Source organism: Phoenix dactylifera, chromosome 11, assembly GCF_051530095.1.
Source record: "Phoenix dactylifera cultivar Ajwa chromosome 11, Ajwa_hap1_PhDact_Kaust_v1.1, whole genome shotgun sequence".
NCBI lineage: Eukaryota > Viridiplantae > Streptophyta > Magnoliopsida > Arecales > Arecaceae > Phoenix > Phoenix dactylifera.
Window position 1 is genome coordinate 27,060,783 of NC_143200.1, and position 27,538 is coordinate 27,088,320.

At 41.7% G+C, this 27,538-nt stretch overlaps 2 protein-coding genes across 29 annotated transcripts; one reads left to right on the forward strand and one right to left on the reverse strand.

Annotated features, from left to right (window-relative positions):
• Positions 1–1,240: 1,240 nt before the first annotated feature.
• Positions 1,241–16,954, reverse strand: LOC103702379 (GBF-interacting protein 1-like). 28 transcript variants are annotated; one of them, XM_088707609.2, is made up of 11 exons: positions 16,504–16,954; positions 15,023–15,066; positions 13,803–13,902; positions 13,062–13,191; positions 11,099–11,298; positions 10,697–10,996; positions 5,166–5,553; positions 4,280–4,586; positions 3,782–3,937; positions 2,753–3,256; positions 1,241–2,083 (listed from the first exon to the last, which is right to left on the reverse strand). In XM_088707609.2, exons 1-11 carry the CDS (start codon positions 16,661–16,663, stop codon positions 1,784–1,786), a joined length of 2,589 nt encoding a protein of 862 aa, XP_088563735.2. In that variant the 5' UTR covers positions 16,664–16,954; the 3' UTR covers positions 1,241–1,783. The 28 variants fall into 28 exon arrangements, with proteins under 28 accessions (XP_088563735.2, XP_088563733.2, XP_088563732.2 ...); XM_088707607.2 differs by having other exon boundaries at positions 1,241–2,086; XM_088707606.2 differs by having other exon boundaries at positions 3,782–3,940.
• A 5,556-nt stretch (positions 16,955–22,510) lies between these two features.
• On the forward strand, positions 22,511–26,931 carry LOC120110931 (uncharacterized). Its single transcript, XM_089926406.1, has 2 exons — positions 22,511–26,325; positions 26,928–26,931. Exons 1-2 carry the CDS (start codon positions 22,511–22,513, stop codon positions 26,929–26,931), a joined length of 3,819 nt encoding a protein of 1,272 aa, XP_089782532.1.
• Positions 26,932–27,538: the final 607 nt, after the last annotated feature.

The window sequence follows — 27,538 nt, forward strand, 5'->3', positions numbered from 1 at the left end:
GCTATTGAAATATTATATTTATTATAATTTATTATATTGCTATATTGTATTTAAAAATAATTTTAAAAAAAGAAAATCGTACCTGCGAATTGTGCAGGTTATATGCTAGTTCAAAACCCAAGTATACACACTCTCTCTCTCTCTCCCCTCGCCTACAGTTTACGATCTGGGATTGGTACCATATCAGGGATTTGTCTGGTCCGTAACAAGTTAAATCTTGAGAGAACCCTAAAGACAAATTTAATTTTTCTTTTTTACATAACTAATATGTTCACAAGTCCAAAATGAGCAAAGAGGAAGCCATAGGCAATGACCGTTCTATAAGGATTTGTTCGGTTCGAGCTCACAACACCACTTAAAATGCCTAGCATTTAGTTCGTGGAGATTAATTTCTCAGTTAAACGCTTAATCCTGTGCCATGAAGCTTAGAGTTCTCTTGAGTCCTAAGTTGTCCACATTGCTACTATCAGTAGACCTCGTATCAAGAAGGTGCATCTTGTAGTGAAGTCTTATACAGATAATGTAACTTATGCTCATTGGAAGTTCCTGAAATCAGTAACTACTGATCACTGTGAGTTTTTTTTTTCTTACCTGCCATTTCACCTTTCCATTTTACTCACTAGTTAGCTAAGAGCGTTTGTTGTATTGGGTTTACATGCTATTATTATTTTTCATTTACTGGAATGATATTCACACAGATATGAAAACAAGTAAACTTCTTAGTACATGATAATTATTTCTCATTTGTATTCCAATATCAAATTCAAAGCACCTATTTTTCACTTCTATTGGGTTCCCAACCAGCAAAGTAGGATTTCCATGGGCTACATACCCAACTCAGGGGACCCAGTGGGTATAGTAGATGCTGCATGATAGATATTGCTAGCTGGTTTGAAACAGAACCTCAGAAGAGACTCAACCACAGGCATTAGGGCGACAAGCTGTTCAAGTGAGACTTTCGATCAAACAAATGATTATAAAAACAAACTATGTAATTCTTACACCACAAGCAAATGCTTAGCACAAGGTGCAATATCCTTGTGACATTGCTATGTGAGAGATAATTCCTCAATTAAAAGACCTACAAGGTGGAAAGGAGCCCATAGCCTTTGGTGCCTCACAGAACTCATTGATGATTGGAGAAAAGTTCAATAGTTCTCGAGCACTGCAAAATATCCAAGGGTGGATTTTGCTAAACTATTCAAGCATAGTTATTTTTAATTGCAAGTCCAAGGAAACAGAAAGGAATGTGCTGCTGCTTCTATTACACCACATACAACAGTTGTAATACATCCTTAATACTATCAAAATCCACTTTACAGGTAAGGCAGTGGAAAGAATGAAACCCCACTAATTTAAAATCTTACCTTCCCAAAGTTACTATAACCTCATCTGAAGGGATACAAAGAAAAGAAAATCACGCCTTTCACCACTGACGGTAATTTAAAAAGATCAAGAGAGAAAAAAGGGCAAATGATAAAGAACGAGCAGCAGACTAGCAAAGGAACCTGACCAGATCTCTCAACATAAAAATGGTCAGCATCAGTCACAGGTGAACCACGACTATTAATCTCACATTCTCAAAGCAACCTGGAATCTTGAACCCTTCTCTGCAGTTTGGCCATCCTTTAGATATATCCATATATTCACACTCTTTGATCAGGCTGCTCTGCGCCAAAAATGTTCTTCCTGAGACCAATACTAGCCTCCAAATTTCACAGGATCGAAATATGTGTTTTGCTTCTTAAGAGGCTACCATTTACAAGGATTCACTTTCCTGTCTTCAATAATTATTAGTCCAGTTTACCTGTGCTCGTTGTGGCTGTTGATAAACACCGGAAGGTGGGCCCACCATCTCGACAGCACCAGCCACAGTCTGGGACTGCTGGAGTAGCGGATGAACAGCAGCTGCAGCGACAGTTGGGGTGGGGTGGTAAATTCCACTGAGGCCGCCATGGCCAGCTTGTGTGGGTGCCAATGTCATATGCTGTCCTTGTGGAGGCATGGTGTAGAATGAACTGGCCTGAAGACTAGAAATGTCCCTCGCAGCAGCTGCAGGAATCCAGACAGCTGAACCTTCACTCTGCTAGACAGCAAAGATTCAGATAAAACTAAAAGAAATAGAAGCTCCTAAATCTAGGATAATTAAATATTCGGAAATAGCAATCAGAGCATTGCAACTGAATATGCTTCTCACATGTAAGTGAGAGACATATAAACAACCTAAGAAGTAAGAAGGTTGATATCCAAACATTTACATAATAAGTGAGTCCTACTTATGGTGCCCGCTGTGAACAATGCAAGGATGAAAATCCAGGTACCGATGCCTGTCCCAGTTTGATCCTGTGTGGGTACAATAGCGGGACAGCCTGGATGGACCGCGATGAACTGGAACAACCATTAACAAAGATAATGAAGAGGAAAAAGATTTTAAAAAAATATTGCTGGACACACAGCCATCCCAAGTGTCGGGACACAACCATCCCGGTGCATCCCAGCCGGAACCAACCACAGGACCATCTGGACATCCCAGTGTGTTTGTGGACAGGTGTCCCGGTGGCATCCCAGGTACTGTTTTCTCGTCTAAGCAGTATCATACCAGTTGAACATGCCGGGAGACACATGAATTCCTGGTTGACAGATTTTTAAGGTTTCTGTTCATCTAAAGTAACAGCCAAAACATAGTATTTTTGCATCAAAAGAGCGAAGAGAACACCATACATCAACTTTGAGAAAAAGGAAGAAAAGGTACCTGCTGCCCGGGCATATAGACGTTATTTTCCTTGAACTGAGATGCCGTGAGATCCTCATTGCCAGTTGAGTTGCCAATGCTCCCAGCAGGATTAGGAGTGTAGCCAGCTGGACTCGAGCTATATGTTCCATAGCCAGTTGGGATCCCAACAAGGTTTGAATTACCAGTGTTGGTACCAGGCTTGTATTGAGAAATAGAATATTTAACAGGGGTGGCAGCTGCAGAAGCTCCAGGAGGTGGATATACGCTGCCTGTTGGAGGTTGCTGAGGGAATGCAGCGTTGCTTAGAAAATGGTGAAGGGCAGGGGGTGGAACGTAGAATGGGGAGAAATATTGATTATATGGAATATAGTTGGGAGTATAATGTGATATAGGTACACCAGCAGGCTGCCGGAAAACAGGAACTGGCTGCTGGGGAACAGGAACACAACTCTGCATAACCCCAACAGCTTGAGCAGAAAGAGAAGTAGACCCAACTGTTGATAAGACCACAGAGTTCCCACTCTGAAGTCACAATATGTAATAAGTATTCTGGTCAGAAGGCAGATATACAAAGCATATAAAACAAGAAAATCCATACAGAAGGTAAACAGAACACAGTAAATAGGTTGCTGATGGAATTAAAAATGATCAAAGACAAAAAGAAAGGTAGCATCTCCAAATAAAACAAGATACTATCAATTTCTTCCAGATTCAAAACTCTAATAGTTGGCCCCTTTTTTCAGGTTTATTTTCAAAGCAAATTTGAAGGCATAAATTGAGTGCCATAGGTAGAAAACGAAATTTCACTTGAAAACTTAAAAAACAATCTAACAGTAAATCGTGCGATATAGACTAAAATATTTAGCAGCATCCATGGAAACATATATTTCAAGTCACAAAAGGTGAGAAGTCCTAAAATCAGCCCCAAATAGATGAGTAAAACATTCTAGTTATGATTAAATGTAAGCATGACAGCATGTGAAAGAAGAGCATTTTAATTATTTCACTAAAGAAGCAGCAAAACAAAGCAGAGTGCTCGATGTGAACCTCCTGAGCAGCCTGGCCAGTGTGAGCAGGTAGGACTGCAATATTGCCATTATACTTAGCAGTGGCACCAGGTGCAAGAAAAGGAGAGAACCGGCCCTCAGCATCAGCAGTAGGTCGATAGAATTGGGTGTAGTAGCTTGAGGAAGGATCAAAAGGCTGCTGGACCCACAAAAAAGAATATCAGTTTTTCATATTCCTAGAATGGACTACAAACAAAATACAACTGGAATACCATCCTGATTCCTATCTGGACTACTAAAGTTACCAGAGCTAACAATAACGAATGGAACAGCTTGAACAGAAAAAATTGTTTGCAGACACATCCTGTGGTCACTACCCAAGGTTAGTTTACAGAAGCAACTATGCTTGGAGCAATTACCATAAGACTACCAGAATACAGATTGTTAAATATAAAATACAGAATTTGCTCGATCTACAATCCAATAGGCAATTTTCAACGTAAAGTAAGAATAAAGGTCCAGAAAGTTAAAGACTTACCACAAAATTTGGGACGCAAGTAGTATCACGTGCCTGAGACTCGGAGCTTTCAAAGGGTGCTAATTGGCTACCAAGCATTTGCGGCACCAACCCAAGTGCTGAATAACTAGGTGCAGTATGCACAGCTGAGTACTGAGGACCTTCTGGAGCCATAGCAGCTTCTTGTTTGGATTGAACATATTCTGGAGCTGGAGGGACACTGGAGGATATGTCAGCTGCCCTTGTTGAAAAATTTTCTGGCACCTGGGTAGATGACTGGGGACGATCTGGATAGTCCACTTCTTGAGCATCTGGGGATGCATCATGACTGCTGCACTCAAAGAGGGGGGAAAGGTAAATAAGAAAACTTAAAAAGAAAATAAAAGGAATTTATTTGCCATCAAAAAGCAAAAATAAGTACTGCAGGGTATCTTGATGCCAAAACAGCGTACACCAACAAAAGATCGTAATTGGTAGATTTGGGAGGATATCAACTCCCCCATCTCAAAAAGAGAGAGAGAGAGAGTAGCTTTGTACAGGATTTATAAACTGATCAATATAGATCAAACTTGACTATATAGAAGCATCTTAGAATATTTTGACTATGATATATACAAAGCATCAAGGCTAACAGACATTACACCACAGAGATAGAAAAGGTCAAAGCCAACAGACCGTACATCACAGCGAGTTTTGTCGCAGTCACACCATATATAATTTTCAGAAATACATAAGTAACACCAGCATGCAGTATTAAATTACAAATAGAAGAGGCAAACAGAAGACTAAAACATTTTCCAGAAGCATCAGCCTGTAAATTTTATAAATACGCAAGTATAGATTTGTATAAGTAGAACTGCATTAATGCAACAAAATCAATGAAAAAAGTAAAATGGATGTATCTGACCTTGAAGAAGCATCCTCAACATCTTCCTCAATCTCTTGAGATGACTCAGACGGTGGCATAGTGCTCTTGTCACTTGCAGTGCCGTTAGCAGAACCCGTGCTTGGGTTAAAACTGGAATCAAAGCTTCCAAAATTCAAACCATGCCTTTCAAACTCTGGGACTTGAAGATGGTTTGGAATGATGACATGTTGTCTGTCCGATAGCTGCAGCTCATCTAGCCTTTTTTCCAGCTTTAAAGTAGTGTTTTCTGATGCCACTGCACCTGGCACCGGCAGTGACTCAGTAACAGCTTCGACCACAGTTGATACGCCACAAGTAACAGGCGTTCCAGATGCTTGAGCAGGATTTGTGTGTGTTGATTTTGGTTTCCACTCTTTATTAGCAACAACTGCTAAATGAAAAACAAGCATTATCCAGATAATCTTTGAATAACCACCACACTGGACAAATTGTACAATGAAGAGCTAAAACATTTAAATTGCATATTAAATGCAAGCAAAAACTATCTATCAACAAAGTGATGGCATATCATACGTACTAGAAAATAATCGAAGCATATGCCAAAATCAAATACATAGTTACACTTGCTGAATCTTTAATGGAATTGTTGTTTAAAATTATAAAAATTTGCTCAATCCACCAACAGAGCTATCAACTTGAAGTTGTGCTCTTTTCTTTGATGAACTTTAAATTGTGCTCTTTAGTGACCCCATTTTGATAAGGAAAAGGCTTTGAAACAATCATTACAGTCAGATGAAATCCACAAATTCCGATTGAAAGATAATACAGAATGTAAAATACCTAGACAAAATATTCTAGGTGTCATAAAGCATTAGAAATGTCCACACTGACCAAGTCAATGGGCATGAACAATTTGCCAAGGATCAAGACCTTCGAAAATTCCACTTTTCAATCTGTTTGCTGTGAGGTGGTCAAGGTTTGTGCTATTTGAGTTAATGGTTCATTTCAATTTTCAAATGACAGCCTTTCCAAATTCTTATAGGGCTTACGATCGCAAAGTTTAATCTGATTTGTGTGACTTCAGTTATAAAATGATACAAGCCCAATACATTCTTGCTATGATGTTTTGCTTTGATGGATAAAATAAGTGACACACGTTTGGCTACCCTTATTATTAGAAGAGTGGGTGTTGCCTTGACCAGCGAATAAATCCCAAACCAACCCAATAATAACCAAGTAAGCTAAGACATTTAGCTGGAATATCAGGTTCGAGTATTAGTGTCTTGACCCAATGGATCATAAGTATCAAGGATTAAAGTATCATACATAATGCCCCTGCCACATCACTAAGCCAATATCAAGTGTGCAAAGGCATAGAAAAGTACACTATTAGAAAGATATGCAATTGGTACGCTGAGATGCACCATAAATTTATTTTGTAACTAGGCCAATTTGTAATTTTCAAAGAAACAAAAATATAGTGTTACTGAATGATATGATACCATATACACCAATAGAGTCAATATCACAAGCATGAAATGTCAAGAAGCTCTGCCTTGTGGCCTCCCATTTCCAAAGTCATAATATTTGTTCTATCAAAAGAGGCTAAGCCTCCAAAAGGAAGATATCCCATTACCATAGAATGATGGTGCTAGGCATGCAAAAGAGACCTGACTTGAAACATAACTAATTCTAAAAATGAACAAAAATCATATCCTGAAGAAGCATAAATTAGCGTACAATGGGAAGTTATTTAGGGTCTCTAGTTGGATGTTTTTAGATTATCATTATTTATATACACGTTTTCTTGATGGGTGTGGCAACCTAAATCGGTGAGTAGTGATTAGGGGTGAAATGCGACTCAAAACCAGAGCTAGCTAGTTTTCCTCAAAATGCATTGAGGTGCAGCAGTTGACTGGACATCTAGGGATAAAGCGCTATTTCGATGCAAGCCGCAAGAGCGGTACAAAATCAAGGCAAACTCTGAATACTAGATATGACCCCAAAATAACAAGGGTCAAGTCGGCCAGTGAGATGATGGGGGATAAGCTTCATCATCGAGAGGAAAACAGCTCGGATCACCAACTAAGGCTCCTAAATGACCACTTAATGATGGAGGAGTTAGGAGTGCAGGACAGCCAGGAGGTTTGCCTAGAAGCAGCCACCTTGACAGAGTGCATAATAGCTTACTGATCGACCATAACACGGCCCTTCTATTCATTTCCTAAGAACTTGCTCCGCATTTCCCTTTTACTGAACAATCAAAGATGCATCTATTGACCATTTGATCTTAAATACAAGCAAAGCAAGAAAGCATACTTCTAATCACTCCATAATCCTTCAATGTTAATCTTGCTGTTATGCCCATCAAGAAGATATGGCAACCATCCAGGTACACCAATCTCAATGGCCTAGAACCTAATCCACATTCCACGTCGCTAGATTTATCCATTAAACACCTTCCATTTCTTTAAGAAACCACCCATCCTCTTCATCCCGTCAACTTGAGCATCACTTTGACTCACAACAGCTGATGCACTATCTACATCATCGAGACAAGTTGTTTCGACTAAAGTCATCTGCCTAAACCCACGAATGAGCACAAGTCATAGAATCTGACTTCATGGCAGGGCAAAGTATGCATCAAGCCCTTCTTTGTAATTGACAATAGCCCCAACCTAACCCAACCCACTGTCACCCCTCCACAAAACCATCTCCAATTCCACCATTGTAGAAAACATGAATGTATGCATGTGTTCCTGCGCATGCACACGTGCATGCATGCGTATGAATTTTCCTTTGTTCGCTCTTTTTTTATATATCAGAAAAGGGAACCCCTCCGGTTATCCAAAGATGAGTTAGTATCAAAGAAGTTAATAACAGGGTTCATAGATTATTATTTTTGTTTCCTGATCCTCAAGGTTAACAAAGCACTTTTGCTAGAAAGTCGTCTGGTTCGATATTACTTGGAGAAATCAATTGCACAACATTATGATGGACTAAAAAGTTTAGAAGCACAGACAACAACAACATCAAAGCCATCAAGTGTTGAAGTTTATACAAGAGAAAAGAAGGAGGAGGATGACAATTGTCTAATGTTAATTACATCCAAAGATATCGTTCAGATGAAATCTGAAAGCAGATGAAAGCATTAAAAGACACACCACAGTAGGTATTCATCTCTAAGCACCAGTCACAAAGGCCACAGTATAGTTGATAACCTTGACAACCAATCTCTACTTAACGAAAGCAAATGACGCACAGAGCAATTTTTTGTGCACTGAGCCCTCAATATATTAATTTTGATCATGTTAGAAGTCTTTATGTCTAAGGTCCTATATGAGGCTTCTTGTTGCCAAGAGTTTCTGAAGGTTTAAGTTTTAATCACCATATTTTTCAAACAATTTGAATCTTAGTGAACCAAAAATTGGAACCCATTAGTATATTTCAACATTGTCAAAAAATACATTATTTAAGGCAACTCAATCACATATGACATTGTAGACGTTATTCGTTGGCAAAAGAATAAGAAACTACAATTCGTTTTGCTTCTAGGAAGAGGCACTTCTGCTATCCTGCATCGCAGGCAAGGAAATGTATATTTACTCTCAGTCTTGGCTATTTGATGGCAAATCAGTCTTCTACCCAAAATTAACTTGCCTATGAAATAGGAAACAATTAATAAATTCAAACTGGATGTTGCAATCAATTGTAAATTTTTCTAGATTTATGGTGGGCTGAATATTAACACATAATGCTGCCTGTGTATAGATGGAATAGCTATTGTTGGTTTCATTTGTAACATACAGGCTTGCCTGGTTCCTCTTAAATAAATATATATGGGTGCTTCATCTATATGTGCAATCTAGTCCATGCATGAACAGATTAGTTTTTAAAATTTATTTCATTGAAAAACCAATATTGGTAAGTACTTGAAGTCTCCGACTGGTTCATTTGTATATTGAAGAGATCTGTTGGATGGATGACAGATCTTGTAGCAATGTTCCACTTCTCTACAAGGAACTCTATACTTCATATGGCCTTTCCTAGAATACGAGACTAAGTTACTTCATTGATAATTGATTTGGCAATCGTCTAATCTTTTTTCTTGATACTACTATTCTTTCATTATTTCTTTGTCAAAAACGGTATATTGATATGAGCTGTTGTAATTGCACCAACGATGATGCTTATGCTCGCATCTTTGTTAAAATAAAATAGGCCATTGCCTTGTGGTATTAATAGAGTTACTGGCCTCTTACATTTAGTGGGGTTCTAAATTCGGGTCATTGGCTATATTACAGATTTTTGTGATTTTGCATTCAGATTTTCCTATCTATCTTTTTCCCTTTCAATGAACTTAAACAGTTAAAAAACTACTCTAACTCATCATACCAGAATGACAATATGTGTTGAGTCCTGTAAAACTAGTTCAGATAACATAGAGAACTCAATATCACCTAAATATAACCTTGCAGCTGTTATTTCACAATGCAAAAAAATTCAAGATAAGGCATCCATACAATGAATAGTGTAAGGGGTTGCTGTTAATCACCAAATCTAATAATTTTAATGTAATAGCTTAATTTATGTTGGATTTTAACAAAGAATGTCAGATGCATTTAGTTTGTAATTCGGAAAGCTTAATAATTTTATGAAAGATGCATGCATAAATAAATGATTTTAAAAAGTAAACCTGCCGCTATCATGTTCTGAAATTTGTATCTGTAAGCAAATCTACTATCCTGACAAGCACAAAATTACCTGAGCAGCAATAATTCTTTTCCACCAATACAGATTGTCAAATTTAACTTATAGGAAGTCATGCATTATATACTTTGATCAACATTGACTGTTTGGACCAGAAGCAGCAAATTTGACCTACTAGGCAAATGCACCACCTTTATGTGGGTGATAAGATTCTAAGTGCCCACAAAACACAGAAAATAATGAGAGGTAATGGGTTAAATTAATTAAAAAAATATGTAAATAAGCATTACTGAATCCAATCAGCTAAACACTGATGTGAAATTATTGTATTTGAAAATATAGCATGCACGCATGCACCCTGCTCACCTATATTTAAATAAACTAATTATAAGTTATTAAATACAAAAATCAGAGAATACCAATTTTCAACAACTGGATCTAACTTGATCCCTTGAATAATTATATAATACTAGATATTAAATGTTTATATGCCCTAAAAATCTAGAATTAGGAAACAACCAAGGTTTAGCTCCAAAATAGGCTTGGCAAGTTCATAAATAACATGTTGTTAGGTATAATCCACAGCCAAGAAGATGCCAGCCCCAACATATTGGACTATAATGACAACAGAGAGCGGTTAGTACAAAGATTAGAAGAATTGAGCTCATTATTAACATGTTATGGTAACAAACAAACATATGGTATATGCATGAAGTGAAGGCCCATGGTTGCAGGACAGTACGATAGAAAAACACATAATAAACCAAAACCTATTATCTAATGTGGAAAAAAGTGGACGTTGCTATACACAAGTGCAAAGAGATGGCAGCACAAATGTGTTAGGACCATGGATATAATACCTTTCTGTGAATCAGTTAGCTGTTGTGATCTGCTGTTGTAAGTAGAAGACAGTCTGCTGCCTGGAGGACCAGAGAGAGATGAAGATGCAGCATGTGATGTATCTGAGAGTTGGTTCACTCGAGATCCTTGTGATCTAATTTGCACCCGGCCATGTACTGAAGAACGACTAATTGCAGAAGGACTTTTTCCTCCTACAGATGACAAGTCAGGTCCAGATATATCACGAGATGCAGCCTTGTTTGTCGCTTCCACAACAGTCCACTGACTTCCAACCACACGTTTGATGGTACCCACTTCACCTGGGTTACAGGGATCAAGAGATGGCATTAGCACAGGGTCTGATGATGAAGCATATACCCCAGATACAGTTGCTGCCTTGGATGGCACAGATTGGCTTGCACCTGGTACAAATTGTCCAGATGCAGAACTGGTTTTTACATCATCGGAGATCAATGAGGTTTTCCCTGTCTTATTGGTTCCAGTAGCAGAACTTTCTTCCTTGGAAGCAATCTGACTGACACCAGATACTTGCAACGAACATTCCTGAGATGAAATAGGGTGATCCACATTGCCGGGACCATTGGCCAGGCCAGGTATAGAGCTGAAAAGTGTTTAGTATGAAACATATATATATACACACACAAGGATGCCGACATATAGAATATGCAGAAAAACATGAGCATCTTTTTCATATTTAACTCCATCAGAAAAAATAAAAAAAAACAAATGAACTGAACAATTATTTCTTAAAAAATGTAAGAAGGTAAAGAAGCCAATCAAAAATAGACGATATCATGGTATTTAAGGCAGTGAAGCACTAAAATTATAACCAAGGGAAAAAGAACCGATATCTACAATGTGTTTTGCATATGTGCAGTCGAAAGGAATAAATATCGTTATAAATTAAACCAATTATGAATACTACAAAAATTCATTAGGAATACTAATATCATGGTAATTAAGTCGGCGAAACACTAAAATTATAAACAGTGGAAAAAACTTATACATACAATTTATTTTGCACATGTGCAATCCGGTGGAATAATCATCTGTAAAATTTGTCCCTAAATGCCTAGACTCACAAACTAACCATTTTTTGAATAGGTGATGACATCCTTGCCAACCCATCAAGATGATATCAGGACTGAACACAAACTAGTACCCACAGATGCCAAGCACATGCCATTCAAGAAAATAGGAGATAGAAGAAACAATAAAGAGGTGTTTCCGGACTCTACAGATCTCTCTCTCTAATAGTGTCTGCTCTCTATCTCTCATTGACAGTAAGCAGGTCCTGCAGGATATTAAATTCAAATGCTGGTGCTAATTCTTCTGAAGTCTCTCTTTAATGCTTTCCTTTCTTACGTGGGAAACTTAAAATGTACTTATACTTGTTTCACTGGCTTGTAGTCCTGCTTCAGCGTGTCCCAACTCTAGCCATTCTTTTTACAATTATAGTATATATTATAGAAGATCTATGGCAGTTCTTCTCAAGGAAGGGAAAATTAAAGTATGTCAAACAAGCATGGTTTACATGTATTGACAAATAATTAACTGATAACAGTAACATGAACAAATTAGACATTGCCCTCGTGTAAAAAGGCCTTAAGGCCCTTAACTTTGTGTCGAAGAACTTTAACAAAAGATGGACATCCTAAGAAAAAATCAGATTAAAGATATGATAGGATTCAAAAATATCTGCATTTGTTATGTATAAGCAGCAGGATCCCAAAGCAATGTAGGATTCAAAAGCAACTTGCAGATAGTTGACTACTAAACATGACGCTTGTTGGATGATTATAACTGTTCTGAATTCTGATGATTAAGAAACTAAAGAAGGTGAACAGCAAGATAAGAATTCAGACTGCATTTACATCAGTTTACGGCAGCTTTGATTTGTAATCCATGATAACACTCTACTTGTAGCTTAACCATAGTAATTATAATAAGATAATATATCCTTCAATTTATAAACAAAAAAAATCAAAAGAGAGGAAGGAAGCCAATGCATGCTACTTCTAGAACCAGGATATATGACAAATTAATATCGTTGCATCACCTATTAAAACATCATAGAAGTTTGCAAGGACATCAGAATAGTATAAGCAGCTCACTTATCAATACTTTCATGATTAATCAAGAACGACACAAACAGCTAAAAGCAATACATATCTGCAATACCAATAAATGGTGGTGTTCTACAGCACATGTGTAATTTATCATGCATAAATGAAGTGCATCAAAAAGCTGGCATTAATTTCATCAACACAAACCAAAATCAACAAATCACATTCCAGTATTAGAATTATAGTTTGTTATAGGGATAAAGTATGCGCCGAACTAACAACAAACCAAATTAGATACCTTGATATGGAGATTAAAGATTTGTTCTCAGTATCAGGATTAACAGATGAAAAAGATTTATTGGCTCCCTCTGTGCCTTGATTTACTCCGTTCTCCTTTCCAGAAGTAACATTCCTTTCTCCAACAATATCTACAAGGATGTAAGCAATATGTATGGTAATATCCAACAACGAAAATGATAAAGTACCAATCTTGCATGTAAAATTACTTAACATTTGTTCTTTATAATGCATAATATACCTATGGAAACACAATAATGCATATGCTATGTAAGGACAGATCCCAATACACCAAATAAGATTTGTAAAAATTACAATGCAAGATAGAAAACGTAAGATAAATAAACAGCATGATATAGTTAACGCAATTAGAATAAAATTACAAAAAGAAAAAAAATGAAGGAAACATGATGCATGGTGTGAAAATGGAGCTTTCATAGATGATGAACAGAGACTTTCAGATCTCATAAACATGTTCATGGTGGTGCCAGTCTCAGATCATTCAATTGAACAAGAATCAGCAGCAGCCATGAATATCCTAAAAGGCAACAATAAAAAGTTCTTAATAAACACCCATTTAGTGGACCCCACACTGTCCATCATGATAAGCATAACAAGCAAACTGAAACTAAAATGAGTAAATTCACCAAGACATGACTTATAAGAGCAATGGACTGTCAAAAAGAGCCATCTGCATGGCCAGGTGAACCTCAAGCTTCATATTATAGAAGTAGGCACATACCATTAGATGCATAGCGTGAAGAATAGTTTCCCCGACCACTCCTACCTCCTCGCCCCTGCACTCCTGGCCTCCACCTAGAATCAGCAGGCTCTCTGATGTTCTGTAAAGAATTGTGAAGCAAAATATTTTAAATACAGTGCACACAATTAATATATCAAAATAGTTTGTAACTGGATACATTATAACACCTGAGGCATGAGTATTTAGAATTCTGACCAAATTAACCAAATGAAATGATAATCAAAGTGTTGAAAATCAAACAAGTTTAGTTGAAAAGAGGTGTTAATTGAAATGAAAAAAAAATGAGGTCTGAAAATCATGGCAATAAAATAAATAGAATTGCTCAACCTTTCCTTCAGGAAGTTGTGAAACACAAGAAATATGTACATTTTTGCATACTTAATCCTATAAGGTCAGGATCATGTAATCAAAAGCTGATAAATTGAGGATCATTTAGTAAAAAGCTAGTTTCTACATACTCAACACTGCACCTTTAGGATCATTCTATTACAGATTCTTTACAAAAATATCCATTTTATCTATTGAGAAATCCAAAAAGCAAGACACAATATCCAACTTAGTAGACCTCAACTTACAAATCTTAGAATTTCAAGCCAATATCTGGATCACATCAACATTGTCATTGAGGAAAAGAATAATGCTCAAATCAAGGCAATGGAAAAAAGCAGGAACAGCACATATAGGCATATGAGGCAAGGTCATATTTAAAGGACCAGACAGGTAGTAGAATTGAGGAATTGCCCAAAGTATATTTTTTATGTTGAAATGGGAAACGAATTAATATGGGATATCAGTTTTCAGGTTGTGTTTTATTTCATGATCTGGACTGATTTTATTTATTGGGCACTATTGATGCATGCAGACATTTGAAAGAGAAATTGACATCCAAAGTTATCCACAGAATTATTGCGATGTTATAGGAGCAAGTATATCTGTACTATTTTAATAGACAATGCAGCACATGTATGAAGACTACAGAAAAATGTCATCCTTATTTATAGAAATATCATGTTAAATGAAATGGCATTGACCTTGCAATCTTATTCTTGGAATTTAGAATAGATTTTAAAGGCTTTAGACAAACCTGATAAAAACAGAAACTGAAAACTTCTACCATGAAAATTCACTTAGTCAGCAGCCCCTAATGGGAATGAAAAGAAATTATGGAATTGAATGCAAAAAAAATAACAATGATATACCTCTTTTCTCTTATCACGCTTCCTTTTTACCTCGTGAAAGGTATCTGTAAAAAAAAAAAACACTCGTTACGACCTAATTATACCAAATTTTGAGTGGCACGCAGGCACAGACCCACACACACACAGATATGCCCAAAAAAAAAAAATATGTACATATTACTATGTGTAGAGTGACACAGAGAGAGTGGACACACACACACACATACAGATTCGCGAAAAAATATAAGTACATATAACTTTGTGTGTAGAATGACACAGAGAAAGCAGAGGGGGGAGGGGAGGGAATAAAACACATGATTACCCACACATGCACACACAATACCAAAAGGCCCTTACACACACGGAGAGAGATATGCAAAAAATAAGTACATATAAATATGTGTGTAGAGTGACACACAGAGATCAGGGTTGGGGGGATAAAACACATGATTAGCCACACATGCACCCACAATCCTAAAAAGGTCCCTTATAGAGAACATCAACTGACTGTATTCAGAGAACTAAAAGCAACACAGTAAAATTGTGCAAAACAAAGAACGGAAGAGGAGGGACCTAGCAAAAGAGGTGCCTATCCATTACCAATTAGCTAACTTCATCTATTCCAATATGACGTTTTCATGACCTGAGTTGAATAGCAAATCTCAAAGAGCTGACTCCCTATTAGATAATCTAAAATCTAATATATTTGACATGACAGTACTTTGTTCATAACCAGTTGTGGACAGCAGAAACACTCCCTCAGGGTAGTCCAAGCACTACCAAATCCACAATTCAACGAAGTAGCCCAGCATCTTCAACCAATTCAAATCTATCACGAAGTCAGTCATGGTATACAAAACAGGCATCGTTTGATCAGAGCCATCAAGCCATTTGCGTATGCGTGACAAAGCCCCACTGGTAACACATTCCATGGCATGAGAGTTAACAGATCTGCCTTTAAAAACAGCTCATGACAAACAACTCTAGATTGTCACTGATGTTAACAAGAAAGATGAAGATAAAAATGTATAATAAACTAAACAAAGATGAAGATGGGGTGGCCAACTCAAACTACCCGATAACCCAACTCCGACTTCCACCAAACAAAAAAAAAGTCTCACTTTTCTACCCAGGCCACTAAGATCAGCCACAATCCTGTCAATATATCAACCTACCAAGATAAGCCGATAAATTGTCCGCAACAAAATCCCCAAATCTCCTTCTGAAAACTCAAAAATAAACAATAAAAACGTAAGAAGAGAGAGAGAGAGAGAGAGAGAGAGAGAGAGAGAGAGAGAGAGAGAGAAGGTACTGCAACCCAAAAAGTCAGCAGGATTCGCCTCCAATCATGCAACGATTGGCATCTCCCATCAAAACAACAGACGCCCGCATCGAAACCGAACACGAAAAACCGAAGATTCGAGCAAAGAAAAGAAGAGCAGAGACCAAAGCAACCCTAAATAGAGGACTTTGGGGTTGGGGAAGTGGAAGAATATGGGGACCTTGGAGGAGGAGCCTCTGGGCGGTCTCGTTGGGATCCATGGCGCACTCTTTAAGCATTGCGTACACCTCCTCGTCGCTGTGGTTGCCGGCGATCTCCTTGATGTTCTGGATCGTCTTCCGGACGTTGGAGGGGATCGAAACCCTAAAGCCGCCGCTCATCTTGGGAGGCGCAGAGAGGGAGAGAGGACGACGAGGGAGAGGAGAAGAGGAAGTCCTTAGCGAATCGGGAGGAGAAAAGGAGATAGTTTTGGGGGTTTTTCTTTCGGAGAAAGGGGGTGAGAGAGCAAAAGGGAGGACTTGAGACAATAACACCTCACTGTTCTCTCCTTCCCTGGGAACAAAAAAGTGTGCTCTGCGGCATGGTAGCGAAGGGGAAAGAGGGATTATTTAGGCTTTTCCATTTATTTGCTGGTGTAATTCGGAGAGGGACGCAGTATAACGTTGACAAGTGGCCTTCCCTCCCAACCACAGCTTTTCTAGGTATTCCCGAGACGATTCAGCTACCAAAAAATAAATTCTTGACACAATAATAATAATAATAATAAATAATATGCACTAAAAAGTGAATGAAAAATTATTAAAAGTAACTTGTGTTAATTAAATAACTATGTTAGGTTAATAGCTAGTTTGGCATTAATTTTTTATTCTTTATTAAAAGTATTTTCTCTTAGTTTGGCATTAATTTTAATTTTATTAAATAACTATGTTAAGTGAATGAAAAATTATTAAAAGTAACTTGTTAAATATTTCTACTTGTAATATTAAAATTATTGTTCCTTGAAACTAAGAGCTACTTTGGCATTAATTTTATTTTTTATTATTTCTTTTTAAAAAATACAATCATAGGATTTGAGGCAAAAGAAATATATTGTGTGCTATTATTTCTATTTATTTTTTAAAATATATATTTTTTAAAAAATAATAGTAAACAATTTTTATGTTCATAATTTTTAAAAATAAAAAACCTATATTTTACTATTACTACCAATGCCACCTCCGTCGTCGTCGCCACTCGCCATTGTCTCTGGCATCGCCTCCATCACTTGCATTATCGTTATTATCATCTCCAACACCTCTATCATCATCATCGTCACCACTCTCATAATCTTTGCCACCATAGCCTCAACTGTACCACCACTACTATCATTGTCACTGTCACTACTATTGTCTCCACCATCTCCACCACCACCTACATTACGTACCATTATCATGTTCATATTTTTAAAAATAATTTGACTATACCAAACTTATGAATGTTAAAAAAATAAAAATAAAAACTTGTATTTTTTTGAAATAAAAAATAAAAGTGATGCCAAAATGGAATCTGAAATTATTTTTTCTCAAAAAAAAACACACACACTAAACATTGAGAGAAAGAATTAATTTACGTCAAAATGTACTTATGTGCACAAAATACATTTATAAAAAATCATTACATGATTTCTTCCACCAGAATTATGCAACTTGTTTGGTAGAGTAAAATATACAGTAGCAACTTTTTAACTTTAATACCTTTCAATTTATCTTGCGTATTGTTTCTCCATGCCTTTTGCTTGAATGGTTTTGCACATATCTTTTGTTATACGTATCTTGTTTCACTCGTTAAATTTTAGTTAGATGGTGCTATATAATCTTATAGAAAATACAAATATACTTTTATCTTTGTGACTAATATAACATCCAGTATCTATTAATGACTAAAGGCCTTCGTTTTCTTTCTTTTGTTTCCCTTTTTCTTCTGACTGTAAGCACATAAAAATCCATACACAATAACATTGTCATATGTGCCAATAAAGTCTGTCGATCCCCAAAGCAGCATCCATGGGGCCACTGCAAGATGAACTTTTTTCCGAGTGCTGCTGGTCCCCTTTTTTTTCATATCCAAGAAAAATTCCCACTTATTAGATTTGCATAGCCTGCTAATGGTGGACTTGGACAGAAGGAAGAATATTCTTTTATATATATATATATATATATATATAAAAGATGGACCGATGATCCAACTTTAGTAATGAATACATTCAGAAAAATCAAAAAATAAAATATGATAGAAAGAAATTATAGTAGTCTCGTATCTGTCTCACATACACCCTTCAAAATATTATTCTTGCACATCACCATCTTTACTTGTTATTCATGCCATCTCTTCTTATGTTTAGTTTTGATCATTAATTGGATATCTTGCAATCTTAAATGATGAAATTTTTTCACTTACTAATGTCTTGATGCAGTTTTCTCGCAAAAAAAAAACAGCACATGATATCACATTTCTCTATGGCTGTTGGGATTTAGTGGTGATTGTGGAATATAATACATTGCGTGATTAGTTTCCACCTCGCACCTTTTCTGCATGCTTTTTTTTTTTTATGATGGTGGTTTTTCCATTCGATAGATCAAACGGTCGACTGCAATCGATGGGCGCTTTTGGTTTTAATAATTGAAATGACATCTAAGTAGATAAAAGGTAAAGCCCTTCAGAGTAATGATGGGTTAAAAGCTAAATGGGTCAATCGACTGATACTCGTCCTTGGTTCGTTTTTTAACCTGTCTTGTACCACCGTGGGATCGTTGTGCCGGTCCTGCAAACGAAACAAAATAACGGAAGGCAAAAGGAGCCAATCTACATATGTATCCATAAGGATTGACATGTGATTTGAAAGGGAAAATTCTCGTTTAGCCCGTACATGAGACGATATAGACAGCAGACCCCAACGATGTCATGTAGCATAACCAGGGAAATGCATGGTTGCAATGATTTCATCGTACCCATAGAAGAATGACAATGGAGTGATGTTGTTACTCGCTATTATACATAGAAACATACATGCATGCATATATGTATATATGTATATATTGTTAATTATAAAAATAATAACATGCTAAGATTTAGAATCATAATAATACAGTATTCAATTTTAAGAGATATACCTGCAGAAAACATATTGAATACGATTCTTCAATTACCTGAAATAATAGCGGCTGGATCTTCCCTTCCTTGCTCCTCACCAAAGATAGCCGTCAATGGGGCAAGCTATCAACCATATGGAGAAGAGAGGGGGACCTAGCCTTTATATAGGAAATATAAGGGAGCCTTTCCATTAAAGGCTCCAAAATCCTAATTGGATTTCCTGGCCTACATACCAAAATTACCACAATAAATAGAACTCAATCCTATACCTCCAAGGTGCACAAAGCCCATAAACAAAATGATCACACATCATATTGGGCTTAACCATATTACCATTTTGAGCCATACGTTTAATCCATTTTATAAAATAAAAATACGCAATCAGTGTAAGCCCATATTTTAAAATTATTCTAACATGTATGTATGTATGTATGTATGTATACACACCAGCTTTCGTCTCTTCAATTAGCAATACAAAATATATTCAGATGAGAACAAGCAATGGGGTCTATTATTTGATTGGCTTTTCTTGAATTTATAGACAAGATTGACCGTAGTGAAGTATATGGATAAGCAGCAGGCTTGGAAGATATCGTGGCGGATGAGTGTAACGAAGTTATCTGTGGGCTGGTGAGTGAGAGAGTGAGTGAGTTAGTGTTGCTTTGAGATTCGGGTTTGGGGGGTGCATCTCTGAGGTATTTCGTCGAACGCCTGCCGGACTGTGGCATGGCCGACTCAGGTGGGGGGTCGTCGGCAGCGCCGGAGTCCGGTAAGCTTGGAGGAAAGAGCAAAACTAACCTGAGATATGAGGCGCAGCGTCCGTCGTGGGCGGAGGTTGCTAAAGGGGGTCCAAGGCCATCGGCTTGGACCCGGCATCGGATATCTCCCCGCGATCTGGAAGCGGTGCAGAGCCGGTTCCCTGATGCGGTGGTGGTGCCGGAGGAGGATCTGGAGGGTGTCCGAGCTGAGTGGAGGAATACTACAATCCTGGTGAGGAGCTTGGGGCGGAACATCCCAGTGGAATGGGTGGTTAAGGAGGTGAGGCGAGTTGGGAAAATGTCGTATGATGCTGAGGGATTCATGTTGGCGGACGGTTGCAGTGCCATCCGGTTTGCCAATGAAGAGGATCGGGAGGCAGCGCTGAGGAATGGTCCTTGGGTGGTGGCCGGACAGCTGCTCGCTGTTGACCGGTGGCGGCCCAACTTCATCCCGGGGTCCAGTGGCATTGGGAGGGTCGTTGTATGGCTCCGCCTGCCCGGTTTGCCGTTGGATTACTGGAAGAAGGAGACCATCTTCCGGATAGCGGCGAGAGCTGGCAACCCTTTGGAGCTTGATGGGTTTACGGCGCAGGGGAAGCGGTATGGGTTCGCCAGGGTGAAGATTGAGCTGGACATTTCAGATCCGCTCACACCCGGGACGTTTGTGCAGGGTCGATCGGAGGGGAGGGATGAGAAGTTTTGGCAGGGATTCATGTATGAAAGCTTACCTGCTCCGTGTCCCAGATGCGGTCGGATTGGTCACTCATCGGCGGTCTGCGACTTCCCACTTTCGTCGCCGTTGGGGAAGAACTCTGTGGTGGAGGAGCTGAACCGGGGAGGTAATGCTAAAGGGAAGGGCGCAGCAGAGGCTCCCCAGCAGGCAGAGGAGGGAACCGGCGAGGAAGGCTTCTTCGGTCCATGGCTGGTCACCAACCGACTAGGCTTCCGACAGGGTCCCTCGGCGGCTCCCCGGAGGACGGAGAAGAAGGAGAGTGCGGCGAGGAAAATCTCCTCGCCTATCCCAAGCGGCGAGCTGGGGCGAACGAGTGATAGCTCGGTCCCTACGGGCTCCCCGATTGATCTCGAGGGCTGGCAGAAACCGATGAAGGTGGCCCGCCGGAGGACGCCGGAGAAGGACGTCTCAGTTGCTGGAGCAGGAGCCGCGCCGGGTGACCCGAGTCAACCCGGTTCGGGTTCGGGGACGGGCGCTGAGTCTGGATCTCGGCCGGAGTCAGGACGAGCCGAATTCGAAGTGGACCGGGCTGAGGCGAGGCCCAAGCTATGCAGCGGCCCGAGCCCAGGTGGGTCGGGCCCCAGTCCGATGAAGCGGGCCAGGAGCCCGCCTGGGGATCGAAAGCGGTTGGGCCCGATGGTGGCAGATCCCTCTCAGGCGGCTGGCCGGGCGACGCCCTCGACCTCGAAGGCCGGTCGGCCGGTGCTGCCCGCCCGTCGGAGGAGCAAGAGCTCCCCCCCACCGTCTGCGGCAGCCCGTGGCCGGCCTCCTCGGGTGGTTGACTCCAAGGGAGCTGCCGGCGTTTCACTGCGGGGGGGTGTGGCTACCGGACTGTGGCTGACCTCGGCCCTCTCGGTGGCGGCTGGTGTGCCCGGACCCGGGGGTTCGGTGGTGGTTGGGGATGCGCCGGGGGTGACGGTTCTGAGGCGCGGCGAAGCGGTGGACAGGTGCGACGGTGTTTCGAAGGAGCCGGACATTTCTGGTGAAGGACCCTCTTTCGACCCGTGCCAAATGGCACGAACAGTGGACGGCTCCCCTCTTATGGTGAAGAAGCTATGGGGGAAGGATTTCAGTGGGGATTCGGGGATGGCTGTGGAGAGCTTGGTTTCAGGGGGGATTGAGCCAACAGGATTGGGGTCCGAGAAGGTGGTTTCAGCGTGCCAAACGGCACAGGGGGAGCAGGGGGAGCAGCACCGCCGTATTCTTGCCCAACTATTGACTTCAACTAAGGGGCAGTCCAGTGCTGATCAAGGTGGTGTAGGGAGTATGGAGGGGGGAGCAGGGTGCAGCAACAGCTCCAGGGAGGTGGGCTGTGCGAATTCCTTGGGTGTTTTATGAAGATTATATTATGGAACTGCCGTGGGGCGGGGAAACCTTCCTTTGCCCCTGCTTTTCGGAGGTTGGTGCAAGTACACAATCCCGACATCTGTGTGTTATTTGAGACTCGGCTATCTGGGAGGAGCTTACAGAAAGCTAGAAGGGGGTTACCGGGATCGTGGGGTTTTTATGCAGTGGAGTCCCATGGTTTGTCGGGAGGTATTATTGTCACTTGGGGATTGGGGCGATGCAAGCTGGACTGCTTCAATGTCTGCAATCAGGAGGTGTTGATGGTGATTTCGGAGGGAGATAGGAGGCCCTGGATCCTTTCAGGGGTGTATGCTAGCACCGAGTACAGGGATAGGAGGGTTCTGTGGGATGAAGCTTCTAAGGCAATCAGTTTGGGCTACCCAGTGTTGATGGCAGGGGACTTTAACTGTATTGTTGATTCACAGGAAAAGATGGGGGGGAAACCTTTCTCCCAACTCAGGAAGTTCAAGGAGTTCCAAGACTTTCTCACTTCTAACGAATTGGTAGATCTGGGCTACTCGGGCCCTTGTTTCACTTGGTGCAATAATCAGCAGGGGCGGGCCCGAGTCTGGGAGAGATTAGACAGGGCATGTGCTACAGCCGGGTGGATCCAGTGCTATCCAGACTATCATGTTAGACACCTGCCCAGGATTGCTTCGGACCACAGCCCTTTGTTGGTGAGCACCGAGGCACATTTTCAGGTACGCCCCCCATTTAGATTTGAGAAGTTTTGGTTATGTTATCCTCGGTCCTGGGAGATGGTGAGGGAGGCTTGGAGCTCCCCGGTCAGGGGTGATGATATGTATCGGGTGTCCCGTAAGTTGGAGCTGACTAGAAGGCGGTTGCGGAGGTGGAACCGTGAAGAAGTGGGGAACATCTTTCGGAGGACGGAGGAGGAAGAGGAGGCCATTGCAAGGTTACAGGCTCAGGAGGTACAAAGGGGAGGGTTGGCGGAGGAGGAGTTGGGGGAGCTCAGATCGCACTTGGCAGCTCATAATTCTCTTCTCAGACAGCAGGAGACTTTTTGGAGACAGAAGTCCAGGGTGCAGTGGATTTTGGAAGGGGACCGGAACACCAGGTTCTTTCATCAGGCGACAGTGATCAGGAGGCACCAGAACAGGATTAGGGGCATCCAGGGAGAGGATGGGCAGAGGTCAGAGGATCCTGATACGATTCGGAGGGTGGTGGAGGGATTCTTCAGAGCTCGGTGGACGGAGATGGCCGGGGATGGGAGCTGTGCTTTGATGCCGTCTCCGGGAGTCAGGGTGTTGGAGGAGGAGACTGAGGCGCTGATTAGACCGGTATCGGAGAGGGAGGTCAGAGAGGCCATGTGGTCCCTCGAGGGGGACAAGGCGCCTGGTCCGGATGGTTTTCCTCCTATGTTTTTCCGTAGGTACTGGATGATAGTGGGACAGGATGTGACGGCGGCCATTTTGCAGTTCTTCAGTACAGCAGTGATGGCGCCAGATTGGCAGCGGACTTTCATCACCTTGATACCGAAGCGGCAGGATGCTGTTGAGCCGGGTCATTTTCGTCCGATTAGCCTGTGCACCACCTTGTACAAGGCTACGGCGAAGATACTTGCCATTAGGTTGAGGGAGATCCTGCCGAGATTGATTAGTCCAGAGCAGGGAGCTTTTATTGGTGGGCGTAGTATTTCTGATAATGTTCTCATTGCACAGGAGTTCATGTTTGATCTTGGCAGGGCCCCGATGAGGAGGAGCTTGATGGGAGTCAAGCTTGATATGGAGAGGGCCTACGATAGGATGCGGTGGGATTTTGTGCATCAGTCCCTGCTGGGGTTCGGTTTTCATGAGGTTTGGATTCAGTGGATCATGGGTTGTGTTCGGGCCCCGTCATTTGCCATCCTGGTAAATGGTACGCCATCTGGTTTCTTCGAGCCATCGGGAGGGCTGCGTCAGGGATGTCCCCTATCCCCCCCGCTATTTATTATCTGTGCGGATGCTCTGTCTAGAGCATTGCGTCAGGCGGTGATTGCCCAGGAGTTGGAGGTGTACAGGCCAGCGGTTGGCGCCCCCCCGATTTTCCATTTACTGTTTGCTGACGATTGTTTGTTGCTTGCCCGGGCGTCGCGGCAGGACGCCCGAGTCATTGCCAGGATTCTTCGAGATTATTGTGTTGCATCTGGTCAGCGGGTGAATTTTTCGAAGTCAGCAGCTTGTTTCAGTCCAAAGACCAAACGGGCGGTGAGGCTTTCCATTATGGAGATACTAGGGGTGGGTGAGCAGGACGGCACTATGAGATACTTGGGAGTCCCGCTCTCAGGCCGACGGCTGCGAGGTAGGGACTGCTGTTCACTTGAGCTTAGCATCAGGCAGATGTTGGAGGGCTGGCAGATGCATTATCTGTCTATGATGGGCAGGATCACTTTGGTACGGTCAGTTCTCTCATCGATCCCTATATATTTACTTTCCAATTGTTTCATTCCAGTGTCGGTCTTGAGGCCCATTGAGCAGCTTTTTAGAAACTTCATATGGGGAAGGCATGGAGGCAGAGGTGGCATCCATTTGTTAGCATGGGAGGTGGTGTGTCAGCCCACCAGGTTTGGGGGCCTGGGTGTGCAGTCTTTGTTGGCTAGGCGGGAGGTGTTGGCAGCCCGACATGTTGCGAGATTTGCTCTGGAGCCTGGCAGTATGTGGTCCTCGCTGATGAGGGCGAAGTACGGGGCGTTGGTGCCTGGTGTGAGAGCCACTCGCTGTCATTCTCCGGTGTGGAGGGAGATGTGTGCCAGGGCTATGCTGGTCCTTCAGGAGATCAGATGGGCTATAGGTGACGGATGCTCTATTGATGTGATGGAGGATTGCTGGGTGACTGCACTGCCGCTCAGCCGTATGCCGACCTTGGTGGATTCGGGACGATTGGCGGGCCTCACGGTTAGTGACTTGATGATTTCAGAGGAGGGCCGATGGAGGGAGGAGATGATTAGGGAGGTCTTTGGGGTGCACTTGGCGGAGATGGTTCTAGCCCTCCCGGTGCCGATTCGTGGGGAGCCGGACAGGTTAGTGTGGGCGCCGACGGGGCGATCGCAGGTGCGCGCTAGAGATCTACAGGCGTTGTTCAGGGGGGAGCCAGCTCGGCAGATAGAGGGACGGTGGATATGGAGGATGCGGATCCATCCGCGGGTGGCGCTCTTTTTTTGGAAGGTGGCATGGGGCTGCCTTCCAACTAGGAGTGTGTTAGTCCGGCGGGGCATGCGGATCTTGCAGTGCTGCGAGGTGTGCACGGACAGTGAGGAGACTATTGGGCACGTTCTTTTGCAGTGTCCCAGGGCCAGGGAGATTTGGGGGAGGTCATCAGTCCCTCTCCCCCTGTCGGTTGTGTCGGTACAGGATCTGCTGCAGCTGGTGAGAGACTCATTCCGGCAGCCTAGTTATGTGGAGGTTGGGGTTCTCAGAGCATATCTGGCCTACCACATTTGGTTGGACAGGAATGCGGGTATGTTTGATGGCGGGAGGTCTTCGCCGAGGTTGGTGGTGGTTAGAGCAGTGCTTCAGGCTAGAGAGGTGATCTCATGCGCTGCGACGGGTTCTTTTGGGACGGCCGGGGACATCTGGGGCACTCGTTCCGCTATTACAGCGCCCAGGTTCGCTTTTGTCACTTGGGTGCCCCCACCCCCCGGTTTTCTCAAGTTGAACTTTGATGGCAGTGTGGCGGCAGATGGGAGGTCTGGAGGGGCTGGTTTTGTGATCAGAGACTACCGTGGCAGCTTGGTTGCAGCGGGGGGGCGTCATATACCAGGTCTTACCGTTGTTGGGGCAGAGCTGCGAGCTGCCTGGGAGGGGATTACCTATACGAGACGGGTGCTCGGTGCTGAGCGGGTGTACATTGAGGGAGATTCATCGACGGTGATCGAGTGGATTCGGTGTGTTGACCGGTTTGGGGATGGCCACCCACTCATTTGCGATACCCGCAGGCTGGTTGCTGAGCTAGGCGAGCATCAGATTGCACATGCTTATCGGGAGGCGAACAGGGCAGCAGACTGGGTCGCCTCCTATGTTGCACGACATTCTGGGGAGTTCTTGTGGACATCCATAGCAGAGCTCCCGCCCCCTTTGTACTCTTTACTTTCTTTTGACTTGGCAGGATGTACTCAGATTAGAGCTATATGAATTGCCGTTCTCACCAAAAAAAAAAAAAAAAAAAAGTATATGGATTAGGACCAGATGTCATATATTTTTTCTTTGCTGACGATATAATCAGCAATTAAGATGTTGATAACAATGCAATAAAAGTGGATGAGCAAAATCCCATATGATAGAATATTGAGCATCATTGAGTGAGACTATGGAATGGCCAGCTTCATCTCTTTCCCCCTCCCCCACGCGCTTTTTTCTGAGTTGCTTTATGCCATTCAATTTTTGTAAACTTTGATCCCAATCGTTATTTGGGTAGGATACATCATAAGAATGTGAGAGTACCTACTAAATAAAAAAGTTGTGTAATAAAAAAAAGACGTTATCCATGAATATCGGTGGATCAAAGATAGTTTTGATAAAAAAAGAATCTAATTTTTAATTGATAGAAAAATAGCTAATGTCTCTCATTATCTTTTTCTCTCCATAAAATATGAGAATTTTATTTCCACGAAAATGCTACTTTTCTATCTCTCTTTTGAAAACTTCAACTAAATAAAAAGGATATTTTTTTGTTTCTCAGATGAACACACTTTCTACCCTCCTATTACCCTAAGGGCTCGTTTGGTTCGCGGGAAAAGAAGGGGGGAAAGTGTGGTCAACGGAAAAGTAATGAGATGCCTCTCGTTTGGTTGGAGTTTTCAAAGAAGAGAGAAGGAAAAGTTGTATTCCCATGAAAATATGATTCCCACATTTCGGGCTCGTTTGGTTCGCGGGAAGCATTTTCCTTCCTAGGAATATGATTCCTGGGAAACAAATTCCTAGGAAGAGGATGCCTAGGAAAGTACTTTTGACATGTTTGGTTGACCATGGGAAAGTGACAAATTTCCAAGATGCTTATGTTTGGTTGGCCATCCACTTTCCTAGGAAAGTTATATATAATTCCTATTATGCCCTTAATAAAAATTAGATTTTTAATGCCTCTTTAATGCTTCTTTAATGTTGAAGGGACTTTTTGGGAAAAAGTAAAAATGGAGCAATTCCCGCCTCATGGGAAAGTAACTTTCCCATGTTTCTCATGGGAAAGACTTTCCCATGAAATGTGGGAATCACATTCCCATGGGAATACAACTTTCCCTTCTCTCTTCTTTGAAAACTCCAACCAAACAAGAGGCATTTCATTACTTTCCCGTT

Bases quoted from the DNA above. Each gene is read 5' to 3' on its own strand.
- LOC103702379 (XM_008784787.6), bottom strand. From the start codon at position 16,663: ATGAGCGGCGGCTTTAGGGTTTCGATCCCCTCCAACGTCCGGAAGACG. The intron at 13,903-15,022 runs GTATATCATTGT...AATTCTTTACAG, and splicing joins AGCGTGATAAGAGAAAAGAG to AACATCAGAGAGCCTGCTGA. The intron at 13,192-13,802 runs GTATGTGCCTAC...ACATCCTTGTAG, and splicing joins TTCACGCTATGCATCTAATG to ATATTGTTGGAGAAAGGAAT.
- LOC120110931 (XM_089926406.1), top strand. From the start codon at position 22,511: ATGGTGATTTCGGAGGGAGATAGGAGGCCCTGGATCCTTTCAGGGGTG.